At 41.3% G+C, this 14,171-nt stretch overlaps 1 protein-coding gene and 1 non-coding gene across 2 annotated transcripts in view; both read right to left on the bottom strand.

The window, feature by feature from the left end:
- Positions 1-6,457: 6,457 nt before the first annotated feature.
- The window catches only part of LMBRD1 (LMBR1 domain containing 1), a 73,386-nt gene continuing 65,672 nt past the window's right edge, over positions 6,458-14,171 (bottom strand). Inside the window, exons 15-16 of the mRNA XM_077307590.1 lie at positions 7,823-7,914; positions 6,458-7,649 (exon numbers count right to left, since the gene is read on the bottom strand). Of these exons, the coding sequence (XP_077163705.1) occupies positions 7,530-7,649; positions 7,823-7,914 (212 nt within the window). The 3' untranslated portion in view covers positions 6,458-7,529. The remainder of the gene's footprint in view (positions 7,650-7,822; positions 7,915-14,171) is intronic.
- LOC143828204 (small Cajal body-specific RNA 15) lies at positions 8,756-8,887 on the bottom strand. The gene has a single exon (XR_013227560.1).

The following is a 14,171-nucleotide window of genomic DNA, read 5'->3' as shown; positions in this document are numbered from 1 at the left end:
GCCACAGTTGTGTGACATGTCACTCCTACTCTAAAAATTACTGTCAACTATGAGTCAGCACTTGAAAGCTTCAATATAATGGATTTCTAAATTATGGAGAACCGAGACCATGAATCTGTGCTTTATACTTGCTTCCTTGTTTGTTTCTTCAGCTTAAAAAAACCTTGCTTTTATAAATCATTTTTGAACACAGTTCTGCATCTGTAAGAAAATTAAAAAAAATGTATCTAAAAATCCAGTCAAAGCCCTACAAACCACATAATCTGTATTGTTGTAACGGTTGTCATAAAAAGTTTTATAATGATTGTTTAATGACTGTTGTCATTTTAAAAAAATGCTACATGCACAACAATTTCCTACCATCATAGCATAGAACTCAATAGGTAAACACATGAGGATCTTTTATTTACTATCATCAGCGTGGACACCAATTTCCCATGACCTCGACATTATTTCTCAGGAAACTTACGTAAATAGGAAAGCAGCATATGTAGATTTATTGGGATGGATCCAACCATCCTGTAATCTTAAATTAGAGGAAGTCTCCGTAGGTTTGTGGAACACTTGAAAGTTGCATGTTAAGGAATTTTGCATCTCTTAAATTTATGAGCCTATGTGCTAAATTTTAGAAAGGTTGCGTTCCCCACTGTGGATCTGTTCTTTTGACCTTTGTCCCCTTAGCAACATTATCTTAGTCAAGGATGGTACCATGCTCTATCTCAGGAAAGTTTTATGGTTTGTTCTTCTTTTTGGAATGTACGATGTATTCTCAACAGGATAGAGGGAATTATGTTTTGGAACAAAATTGAGGAACTCTCTGGGCCCTGACCTTTACCCTATAAAGGATGAAATCAGTTTGTTGGTGAACTGGTTGACATAAGAATGATTTCATTTTACAATAAGACTGCCTAATTTCCTGGCAGAAAAGTCTTGAAATGAGTTTCTCCCAGATAGACCTCAGTAAGGGGAGGTCATTAGGTTTAAAGGGGAAATCTCTTGAAATTATGCCAAGATGGAAGGTGGGATATAAATATTTTAATAAAGAAATGAATAAACTTTGCTCAGTGCAGCTGTAGTATTAAGGGTAGGATTGATCCTACTGTTCCTACATACATACTAGGAGAAGTTTCAGAACCCCTTTCCTATCACTGTGGGGAAAAATACCCTAATACTTCAATTCACTTCATAATTTCTGCGCCAACTCCTATAAATCTATAGGAGTTGACACTATAGAGAACAGTCCGGCTGTTTGACATCCTGCCTCCTTGCAGACCATCATCGTTCCTCTTGGTACAGGAAAATCTTTGCCTTTTGACCCCCAATGAGTTTCAAAGCCCAGACAAGGGCGCAGTCACCCATTGTGCCAAATAGTGTATATTGGACATTGGTCTCCAAGGCTTTTCAGCAGATGCCAAGGACTCTGCTCACCAGCTTCCTATAAAATTCCTTGTATTTACAAGCAATTACCATGATATTTTTGAACATTCATCGACCCATGTCACAGGTGCTATTTTATGTTGGCCCAGCTAGACATATTATCAACAGCCTGGTCAAGAGGTAGACTGAACCACACACCCTACAATGAATGACTCTGTTCTTATCCAACCAACTTTGTTGAGTGGACGTCTCATGTACTTCTTTATTGCCCTAATCATACTTTTGCTCGCAAGCTCTATTTTCCCCCATTACTGGCATTAAAACCATGGGTCTCCAATCAGTCATTAACTCATTACCTGCTCAAGGATCTCTGCAGCTGTAGCTCACTTTTTATGCAAACCTTTTACAAATTTCTGATCAATGATATACCTCCTAGGGGCCAAGCCTGTTGCATGCAGAAATACAATGGGTGCTAGATTTGGGTTGTGGGGTGGAAGAACACTGTGGACGGCCTCCTCCTCCTCCCACCAGGACCTGGAAAGCCTGCAGGCAGCTGTTGGGAAACTCACCGGCAGGGGCAGCTCTCATGCGGCAGGGAACTGCAGCCTCCAAGCCTCAGAGGGAAGTGGAAGGAGGAGGGGGTAGTCAGGGGTGGGGGAAGGAAGGCGATTGACTGGCTGCTGTACAGACAGGCAAGCTGGTAATTGTACTCAATGATTTGCTTATTGCTGCAGAATCCTATTTGTGAGGCTTCACCAATTTTCTGAGAAGATTTTGAAGACAAACAACAGGCGGGTGGGGGAAGAAGACCACAAAAAAGACTCTTAGTCAACTCTTTCCATGAGCTTTTCTACTGGATCCCACTCACTGTGCTTGCAATGTTGGGAGTCAACTGAATGAAAGATTTTAAGTTCAATTTAAAGAATTAACTTTTACTGTAATACATACCTATAGCCATGACAAAGACTTCAAGTCAATTCCTACTGTGAGAAAGTTAATGAGGTTTCTCAAATTTCATAGCTTGCAAAAAACCCGCACAAAATCTTTTAAATCTTCTAACAAGTTGTGCTTTGATTACATTTCAGCAGATGTCCTTGATTTGCTTTTCTTTTACTGCTGTCAAAGTATATTTGAATGGGGGAAAATAATTTGAAGAAGGCTCTGATTTTCAGCAATGTGAAGGATGTTCAAGATTCTAAATGGTATAACCAAACACTACCACAGTGACAAAAGGAAATAAATTAACCACAAATGTCCTATTAAAATTTGAGTAACTCAGATAATTGTTAATTAAGTTTTACTCAAGACAGAAAACAGAGAAAAAAACAGCCCAGGAAACAAGATGACTAACACAGAAAAAAGTACGATGGCATTCAGTATGTTAAGGAGCTGTTGTTGTTGTTATGTGCGAAGTCGTGTCCGACCCATCGCGACCCCATGGACAATGATCCTCCAGGCCTTCCTGTCCTCTACCATTCCCCGGAGTCCATTTAAGTTTGCACCTACTGCTTCAGTGACTCCATCCAGCCACCTCATTCTCTGTCGTCCCCTTCTTCTTTTGCCCTCGATCTCTCCCAGCATTAGGCTCTTCTCCAGGGAGTCCTTCCTTCTCATGAGGTGGCCAAAATATTTGAGTTTCATCTTCAGGATCTGGCCTTCTAAAGAGCAGTCAGGGCTGATCTCCTCTAGGACTGACCGGTTTGTTCGCCTTGCAGTCCAAGGGACTCGCAAGAGTCTTCTCCAGCACCAGAGTTCAAAAGCCTCAATTCTTTGACGCTCGGCCTTCCTTATGGTCCAACTATCGCAGCCATACATTGCAACTGGGAAGACCATAGCCTTGACTAAACGCACTTTTGTTGGCAGGGTGATGTCTCTGCTTTTTAGGATGCTGTCTAGATTTGCCATAGCTTTCCTCCCCAGGAGCAAGCGTCTTTTAATTTCTTTGCTGCAGTCCCCATCTGCAGTGATCTTGGAGCCCAGGAAAATAAAATCTGTCACTATCTCCATTTCTTCCCCTTCTATTTGCCAGGAATTGAGAGGGCCAGATGCCATGATCTTTGTTTTCTTGATGTTGAGTTTCAAGCCAACTTTTGCACTCTCCTCCTTCACCCGCATCAACAGGCTCTTTAGTTCCTCTTCACTTTCTGCCATTAGAGTGGTATCATCTGCATATCTGAGGTTGTTGATATTTCTCCCTGCAATCTTGATCCCAATTTGTGACTCCTCTAATCCCGCATTTTCATGATGTGCTCTGCATACAAGTTAAATAGGCAAGGCGACAGTATACAGCCTTGCCGAACTCCTTTCTCAATTTTGAACCAGTCAGTGATTCCATGTTCAGTTCTCACTGTTGCTTCTTGACCTGCATATAAATTTCTCAAGAGACAAATAAGATGCTCTGGTATTCCCATCTCTTTAAGAACTTGCCACAATTTGTTGTGTTCCACACAATCAAAGGCTTTAGCATAGTCAATGAAGCAGAAGTAGACGTTCTTCTGGTACTCCCTAGCTTTCTCCATGATCCAGCGTATGTTGGCAATTTGATCTCTAGTTCCTCTGCCTCTTCGAAATCCTGCCTGTACTTCTGGAAGTTCTCGGTCCACATATTGCTGGAGCCTAGCTTGTAGGATTTTGAGCATAACTTTGCTAGCATGAGAAATTAGTGCGATGGTGCGGTAGTTTGAACATTCTTTGGCATTGCCCTTCTTTGGGATTGGAATGTAAACTGACCTTTTCCAATCCTGTGGCCATTGTTGAGTTTTCCAAATTTGCTGGCATATTGAGTGTAGCACTTTTACTGCATCGTCCTTTAAGATTTTGAATAGTTCAACTGGAATGCTGTCACTACCACTAGCTTTATTGTTGCTCAGACTTCCTAAGGCCCATTTGACTTCACATTCCAGGATGTCTGGCTCCAGGTCACTAACTACCCCATTGTGGTCATCAGGGATGTTAAGCTCGCTCTTGTATAGTTCTTCTGTATAATTTTGCCACCTTTGTTTGATCTCTTCTGCTTCTGTGAGGTCCCTACCATTTTGGTCCCTTATCATACCCATCTACTTTCTTCAATTTAAGCCTAAATTTTGCAACAAGAAGCTCATGATCTGAACCACAATCAGCTCCTGGTCTTGTTTTTATTGACTGGATAGAACTTTTCCATCTTTGGCTGCAGAGCACATAGTCAATCTGATTTCTGTGTTGACCGTCTGGTGATGTCCATGTGTAGAGTCGTCTCTTGGGTTGCTGGAAAAGAGTGTTTGCTATGACCATTGTATTCTCTTGACAAAATTCTACCAGCCTGTGCCCTGCTTCATTTTGTACTCCAAGGCCAAACTTGCCTGTTATCCCGGTTATCTTTTGGCTTCCTACTTTAGCATTCCTATCCCCCATGATGATAAGCACATCATTTTTGGGCGTTGCTTCTAGAAGGTGTTGTAGGGCTTCATAGAACTGATCAACTTCATCCTCTTCAGCAGCAGTGGTTGGGGCGTAGACCTGGATCACTGTGATGTTGAATGGTTTGCCTTGGATTCGAACTGAGTTCATTCTGTCATTTTGGGGATTGTATCCCAAGACTGCTTTTCCTACTCTCTTATTGATTATGAATGCTACTCCATTTCTTCTGCGAGATTCTTGTCCACAGTAGTATACCTGATGGTCATCTGAATTAAATTCACCCATTCCTGTCCATTTTAGTTCACTGATTCCTAAAATGTCGATGTTCAGTCTTCTCATTTCTTGTTTAACCACGTCCAGCTTGCCTTGATTCATGGATCTGACGTTCCAGGTTCCTATGGAATAAAAATCTTTACAGCATCGGACTGTCTTTTCGCCACCAGTTACTTCCACAACTGAGCGTCCTTTCGGCTTTGGCCCAGCCGCTTCATTCATTCTGGCGCTACTCGTACTAGCCGTCTGTTCATCCCCAGTAGCATATTGGACACCTTCCGACCTGAGGGGCTCATCTTCCAGCGTCATATCGTTATGCCTATTGGAACTGTCCATAGAGTTTTCATGGCAAAGATACTGGAGTGGTTTGCCATTGCCTTCTCCAGTGGATCACCTTTTGTCAGAGCTCTCAGCTATGACCTGTCCGTCTTGGGTGGCCCTGCACGGCATAGCTCATAGCTTCACTGAACTACGCAAGCCCCCTTGCCACAACAAGGCAGCGATCCTTGAAGGGGGGTTAAGGAGCTACATAATTCATTACATCCCAAAATGACAGAGTCCAGAAATTCTGACAAACAAGAATGCTTCCCACTAATTTTAATAGACATACCCTAGAACAGTGGTCCCCAACCTTTTTGAGGCTGGGGACTGGCAGGGCAACTGCCCGCGCGCGCATGTTGCACATGTCGCGCATGCACACATGCGCCATGCACGGCCGAAATCGCGCATGCGCAGCACTTTTGTACACATTTCCACATACCAATACGCTTTTCACAATAAAACATAGATTCAAGTGGGTAGCTGTGTTGGTCTGAAGCAGCAAAACAAAATAAAATCAGAGTCCAGTTGCCACTTTAAGATCAATAAAACATATTTCAGTACTCATTGATGAAGTTCCTTGTCAAGCCATAATGATTAGCATTAAGATGGTTTGACAGCTATCCCAGTTTGTCTCTACTAGATATTGTCAGGGCTACCAAAACAAACAACACAACAAAATCAGGGTAGGGCAGTGATGTGGCAAAATGAGAACCTTTAATAGATTGCGGTAAGAATATTGTTGAAGTGGTAGCAGATTTCCAAACTCCCTCTACCCCAGATATGCAAAACCTAGCTTTTCACTGTCCTGCTTTCTTTTGGGAAAACAAGACAAATCATTCCTAAAAACCAGAAATCCAGAAACTGGAGCAGATTAAATACAATTAAGATGCAACAGCCAGCCTTAAATGCAACCCAAATAATTAATAGATTGAATATGCAAAACCCTCACAGACTGGGCACTGGTCACTCACAAGTGTTAGTTTCGTATAACCAGAAGATGTGAATGAAAGCTGCAGCAGCTAATTCCATTAGTAAAATTTAAAAGTTAGAGGATTAATAATTGGTTTCTGGTTACAAAAATGCTTCAAAGTTGCATTTAGACAAGGTTAATTTATTTTACAAAATTGGACAGAAATATCTTTATGCATGATTTAAATTTTGATGCTTTGTATTTAGCTACAACTCAACAAAATGACAAAATATTGATTAGCAGTTTAAAAATCACTTCAAAATGCATTACAGAAAATTGAGAAATACATAATATTTAACAGTATTTAACCTTGGTGATCAATACTGAACCTATTTTTTTTAAAGAACAGAACTGCCACACATATTGTTGGTTTAGATGCTAGAAACAGGGCAGATCCTAAATCACTTGAAGAATGACATTGTGGCTTTTCGGTATTGCTTGGCTGACAGAGGACCTGTTTAGCAAGAGGGTATTTCCTCCCTGAAGTTTAACATACACCAAAAAACTCCTTATTTGAATGCAAGGCCTTCCTATTTTGGCTATAGAAGCATTTTATGTAATAGGACCAGGGGATACTTGTAGAGATCTCCCAGTATAATTAGGATCTATGAACAGCCAGAGAGTAGGAAAAACATGCAAGTTGAAGACCTGTCTCCAATCGCACCACAAAACAAGTCGTTCTGAAGTGGTCTAGTGTTTTTAATATAATTAATCCCTGAAATCAAGCAACCCTATATTTCTGGACAACAAAATTTTATTAAAGTTATGATAATATATGTTGTAGATCTTAGCCCTTTATGATAACGGGCAATGGCATTTTAAATAAATTTCAGATTCACTGCACCATTTCAACATTGTCAGCCAGGCATAAAGGAATTTTTAAAAAACTAAAAAGATTACCAACAAAAGACAATTAAATTAAATGACAAATCACAGTGTGTGTGCATACTCAAAAATAGTAGTTTTAATCATTCCTTTATAAAATCTGTTCTCGCGATTATTTCTGTACACATTAGCTTAACTATAATACAATAATGAACTCAGATTCCATCTTTCAATCCCATTTCACATCACCTGTCCCCTTTGCCATTGGCAAATATGATCTTTTTTCAAGGGAAGAGAAAAAGTCCAAACCAAAATGGCATTTTCACAGTTTTAAATAGCATGCCTTAACCTTCAGGACTCAAGACTGTCAGCCATAATAGAGAGAGGGTTCATCGTCACTTATATCTGAATCATCTTCATCCACATCACCTTCAATGACAGATTTCTTTCCTTTGCAGCATGACACAATTAATCCAATTAAGAAGACCTGTGAATGTAAAATCAGTATAATCTGTTATTATTGATAAGCTGTGATGAATACGGAAGTAACAGATTTAGAGTGGGACAGCACTTACAGTGATGCAAATAGTAAGATAATTGCAATTATGTTAAAACAGCCCTGTTAAAGATCATAATGACCGCCAAAATAAGATTACTTACCGCAATAAACGCCCAATTGCCAAAGTAATATGCAGCACTGAAGAACCAAAATTTGTGAAGGAAAAGATAAGTCCGAGTAATAGTGCACTGGCCTGAAAGAAAAGGACAGTTTAGGGTGAGATTGCAAAATAATTCCTAATTTTATTGGGTGGGCACAATTTTTAAAAGGTCTCAACTATTCATGACATATTTATTTTCCCATACAAGGAATATTAAAGACTGCACAAGTAGACAGATTTATTACCAGGAAATTTACTTCCAAGTGTACAGCTCGGGGGAACACATCCTTTCTCCCAGGTTCAGTGGTGGAAGTAAGCATGGGGAGCATTGTTTTTTGGGGGATGGCCAAGCTTGCACACTGGCCTCTCCAAGGCATGGGGGTCCCATACAGGGCCGTGTGAATGTGGGTCAGGAGACACTCTCCCAAGGGTGAAAGGGCCATATGGTGGCTCAAATTTCAGGGGGTAAGGAATCCAACAGAGGCTGATGCCCAGTAGGATCCACTAATAAACTCCTCCCAAAATAGCAAGTGTTCTAGGGTGTGCCTGGCAGCCTGTGTGCCTGGCAGGCTCACTGGGGGAACAGGGGAAGGGGCTTTCTATTGTTAATGTCTTTGTGGTTGGATGGCCACAAAGGGAGGCAGTTCTACTCCCCTGGCTAGCTCATGCTCAGTTATTAATAAAGCTGTAGCCTTATTCTTGCCAAATATGTTGTGAGTCCTCATTGCGGTGCGACTAATTTCCCCCTGTGGAAGCAAGTACCCATACACACACTTAGTATATAAAAACACAGTGTCTCCAAACAATTAAGTTCTAAAAATATTTCTACATGTATTTTGATCCAACAATTTTATATCTGAAGTTTGCATTACATATAAATACTGAATTTATTCTCCCTTTGCATCTGGAAAATAATTCAGAATTTGTAATTGGATACTGTAGGCAGACCATAGTAATGCCAATCTGTATCTTACAGACAGACCTTGTTCTTCTACCATTTAGTTTAGGAGGACAGTATCAAGTAGAGCCAACTGACTTCACTGGTTCTACTTTCTTAGTCCTCCAGGACAAATTAGTATTTTATTTACAGATGACTGAGATTTAAAAAAAAACACTTCACAGATATTGAAATAAGCATGTACATTTTTTCTATTTATTAATATTGCTGTAGGAGGGTGAACTTTAAAGGTATCTTTAACTCTTCAGTTTATAGCATTGCATGTTTTCTGTCCCAATAAATACCCCCCACTAAATATAATATTTTTGGGGTAATCTCCCAAATTAAGTCAAAAAATACTCTCACTTGGCGTCTGTGGCTGTTTCAGACAACAGAAAGGCTTTTTTGCAACAGGCATTAATTTATGCAATTTACTGCTGTTCCCAAATGTTCTGCCCCTTCCCCTCCCTACCTCACATAAAGTGGAAGGTTTTTTAAAGCTTCAGAAGCCTTCAGACTCCTATTTACCAGGACATCCAACTGTGGGTGCCTGGAGAGGCCCCTTAGAGGAGAGGTGCAACTTATCAGATAACAACAACAAAACACAAAAACGAAAAGAATTTGAGGAGTGGATTGGTAATTTCTGCAAATATATCAGAGCAGGAAATCAGCTAGACTGTTTCTACATTTGTGATTTGCTGGTGCATTCTCACCACAATGAATTCTGAATGCAGAGCCTGAATTGTGCCTGGTATTTTGCATTTGTGGTTCGTTCCATCACTGGCCAGAAATCCATTCACAGCATGTATTTTGCACTTCTGTAGGGAGAACAGACTATCCCGTCTCCCATCCTGCCTCCCCTCCTTTTTTTAGTCTGAGCATGAGTAGTAATGCAATCACATTCTAACACTTCAAGAACGATCACTGGGGAGGGGGGGGGGAGGCTCACACCTGGAACCCTTCCAGGCGAGTGTGGCCAGGCACTGGAATGTGCCTCCCGCAGGCTTGTTTTCACATCTCCTCCTGGATCCTGCCGGGAGGGGGGGCAGAGGGGAAGGTGAGAAGGTGCCTGGGACTCAGGCAAGGGTGGCAAAAGGCAGCAGGGTTCAATGGTGCACCTCATCCCTCAGTGCGGCTCTTTGCCTGTAGCTCATCACTCACGGTAGGAAAGTGGGGTGAGCTTGTGCTGCACCACAATCCAAATAAAGAAAAATAATAAACACCCCCCCCCGCCCTCAATTCCTGCGGCATTCAAATCATCCAAGCCAAGGGGGGATGGTTCTTGTGTTGATGTGTGCTCAGTCACCATGCATGCAGGAAGACAAAGCACAATTGTCTGCTATTACAGAAATGTTTTCCTGTACAAAATTTATAAAGTGCCCGATTACACCTGAAATCATTAGGTGCATTTAGATGCTGGAGGGGGAATTGGGGGAGGCAGGGTGTGTGTGGAATTCACTTTCAACTTTCTGGAGCATCCCCAGGAAACTGGTGATTATTCTACTTAGGGTTGTAACGTGATCATGTTCAAAAGAAGAAAACATATGGAGGGGAGGGGAGGGGAGGGGGGAGGAAAGGCAGACTACTGGTTGGAGTTGATACATCATCATTTGAGGCAAGATATGGAGGAGGAAGCCAACTCAACTCTTGAGCTTCCTCACTGGGTAAGTGTAAATTCCCTCCCAGGGGAGTGGGAGGAGTCCCATTTTAAGAGCATTTACAAAATGCGTATTAAACAGGGAATGCATTCAGATATGCACCTGAATAGCAAGATTTCAGTGTAAAAAGCTTGTGATTCAGCATAACATTAAAGCAGCCTTTGTGCCATTTTCTATGGGTGTGGAAACAGTCCTAGAGAAACAGTTGGGCCCTTGGATGACAAAGGCACAAAATAATTACTTGAGAAAGACAGGGAAGCGGCAGAGAAACAGAATGAATTACACATATCTCTCTTCACTGAGAAGATTTGAGACATACCAGCCTTGCAGTTTAAAGGAATAGTATCCAAAGAAATGGATCAAGCAGATGTGAACTCCTGGAGATTATTACGAAAGGAACTGAGAGCCATGTTGACGAAAGGGCATGTCCATATCCAGAGGAGGCAGTAAACCTCTAAATATCAGTGCCAAGAGGCAATGTTAAAGGAAGGTCCTGTTGTTGGCTTCCAGACTAACCGGCTGACCACTATGCTAGACAGGTTGCTGGACTCGATGGACCTGCTGGTCCCAATTATCTATGCCCCCAATTATCTTCCAAACTTCTAGCCGCACTGTATATTCCCTCGTCTCTTATTTTCTCTGATGCTTTGCAGGCACTTGAAAGCCCTTTCTGTGCAACAGACTTCAGTATCACAGAGTGCCCTGAGTGACAGCTGTTCACTGTTCCAAGTATTTATTTCTGCTGAGACTTGAGCTGCACACTGTCACATTATGCAATGGCACTTCAACCTATTATCACCTCCACCAATCAGGCAACAACAATTCCGCTTGATGATCTGTACCGAATTCTACTAAGCAATATGAAACCAAAGAGCAGCACGACATCTGGAATGGTTGTCATGGGAATACAGCACGTCTTCCAACGAGTGAAACATCATATTCTGGAAAACTTAAGCTCATCACCGAGCAGATATTCTATGCCATGTTTTGTTATTTAGTTTTCCATAATCCACCCCATCCTTGAGTAGATTCAAAAGTCACAACTGTTTAATTCTAGGAATTGTGCTCAAGTCAAGTCTCTACGAGATGTATATATGACAACAGCCTGAATGTATGTAAAAGACTGTAACGGTATAAAACCAAAGTCTTGGTAAGGGTTGAAGCAGCGGGAGCATGACCCTATGCATTGGATCCACTGAACAGTGACTGAAAATGATTTGGTGGAATAGAACTTTTCCCCTTCTCCCCATTACCTCCTTCTCCCCCTTCACAAGCCATTCAGAAGATCAGGGAACAAAGTGGGATGTAACAGGGGAGGGCTTCAACAACAAGAACCAGCTACAAGTAAGCAGTTCGGGCACCACTTCTGTAGACTTCCCTTTTGGCTGGATCCCTCTATGCTGCATCCCACTCTTGGAAGGATTCCTAACCTCAGGAGTAGGGAGGGGTTTTTTTTGGAGGGGGGGTACACAAAAAAGATGGAGAGATTCATAGTTAACTGGATCCAGTCCTTTGTCTAGCAGGCCAGGCCAAAAATCTAGAGAAGGGGGCAGAAAATGCTAACCAACGTTTGGTTAAAGACTGAAGTGTTTGTGTCTTAAAAATTAATTCTATAATTTTAACTGTATTTTAAATTGTTTAAATGTTTTTTCTGTTCACCACCCTGTGGACCCTGATTAGATGGAAAGGTGGCATAAAAAAGGTTCAAATAAATAAGTATAGAAGATAACCCAGGGGAGTGAATAAGACACAATACTTCTTTTTGAGGTTAAAGAGAAATAGAGAATCAATCTCAAAAGGATTCTGGCCAAGGATATTTTCACAAGCGGTACAGAATGCTTTTTAGAATTTCATGCATATTTACATGCTCTGGAAAGATATTTTGATATACAAAATGTACAGTGATATTAAAAACTGCTCTTAGGAGTCACTTGCAAAGCCATCCTGGGAGATGGCAGGCTCTTATATAATTTCAACTTCTGCATTTCAGTAATCATGGCTGGTATTTTGAAAAGACTTTGCAAGTCAAATGTTTTTTTTCCCAACTGAAAGAACCAGAAAGGTTGGTTAATTGATGGAATAATCCAGAAGGAAGATTTCAGTACAATTTATATTTCTCTGCTAAGACAGGTCTTCGACTGCAAGATTAATGCTCTCTCATATCTACTACATTACTCTAAATAGTTTCAACCTTTCCAGTGTTTCACCTAACTTTTTATGCAAAAAACAGCACAAGAATGATTTATTGTGGCAATCAATATAGAAAGTATTTGAGCATCTATCCCAATTAAGTCTAACTCAAAGGCGCAATTATGTGTGCAGACAGGCTGGATAACCCCAAACAGTTCAGCAGTCTCTTTCCTTGGGCACACCACACAGACCAGTACCTCACTGAGATTCATATAAATAAAATTCCCTTCAGTGACAATTTCCACATCAAGTAATTTCTGGGTATCTTACAACCAGCTGTTGTGACACCCGGCCTTGCGCTGCTTTCCTTCAATGAAAAGAGAAAAGTGGGAGATTTGCACATTGCCATAAATGACCAGGCTAGTTCTGCGGATATGCTAGATTCCTCATCCAAGTACCCATAGGCCTCATTATCTATCTTCCCCAGGATAGTTACAACTAACCAGCCCCTTATCAAACAATGGAATTTCTCAGGCATCATTCAAAACATGGCACTTTTCATGTCTGTCAGCTATTTTATCTACTCCAAGCAGCAAAATCAAGGATGCAGAAGCAACAGGGCTCAACGGTGCTAAAGTCTTAAACTGGTTCAACTACATTATAGAGAGAAGTCAAGAAAAGAACAGCCACATGCCAAACTATAGGTTTAGATCTAACTTGGCTATGAAACAAATGACCTCAAGAGTCTACCAATACGCTCTACGTGAAGAGATGCAATAAACCATTTCATCAGGAGCATTTTCCAGGACCATCTGCAACTCCCTCCAGCTGCTCACCTGAATTAAAGAGCAACTAAGAGAAACAAAAACTACAGATGGCTCTCTACAGTCAACTGACTAAACAAATTATAGGAGGCTATTTTGGACCTGCATGACCTTCAAGAAATATTCTAATGAAACATGACAACACCTCAGCACTATGATTATAGCATCTTGGGTTCTTTCACAGGAGGCAACAGCATTTGTAGGGCATAATGCAATAAAGTGTTTCAATCCTTGTCAGTGTGTCTATGAATGAACGTTATGAATGACCATTCAAAATGTAACGATGTAACACACTATCTGACCTTTTGACAACTGACTCAAATGGCCAAGAAACAAAAGATCGATTATACTTCTAATGGATTGTTTACTACTTCAAAAACCAGGAGTTGTTCTGTGAAATGCACAGGACTCCACTGTTTGAAGACAGTATTTACAATAGGTGACAGGGGAGGGGAGTTGAGCAATCACTGATTCCTAGGGAGTAAACAGGTGTGGGTAAGCTGCTCCCACAGTGACCAGTCACATGATAGCGGGAGATGCAGGCATGAGGTGAGGCCGCAGAATGGAAATGCAGAAAAGAAAGTTGTGAGGACTGGCCCTCTCAGCAGGTGATTCCTAAAATGACCAGCAGCACAGAGAGAGAAAAAATCCCTCCAAAGGTTAGGCTGGCTGAGATAGCAGCATTCTGCTGGTCAAAGCATTCACTGGGTTTCTAAGTGCTTCAGTGGATTGGCAGGTCCTTTCTGCCAGTCACTATAATGAAATTTAAAAATCAAAGTGACCCCCTCCACACACACACAC

Source organism: Paroedura picta, chromosome 1 (assembly GCF_049243985.1).
Source record: "Paroedura picta isolate Pp20150507F chromosome 1, Ppicta_v3.0, whole genome shotgun sequence".
Taxonomy (NCBI): Eukaryota; Metazoa; Chordata; class Lepidosauria; order Squamata; family Gekkonidae; genus Paroedura; species Paroedura picta.
Note: the sequence above shows the minus strand (reverse complement) of the source record. Positions and strands in the feature narration are given on the sequence as shown.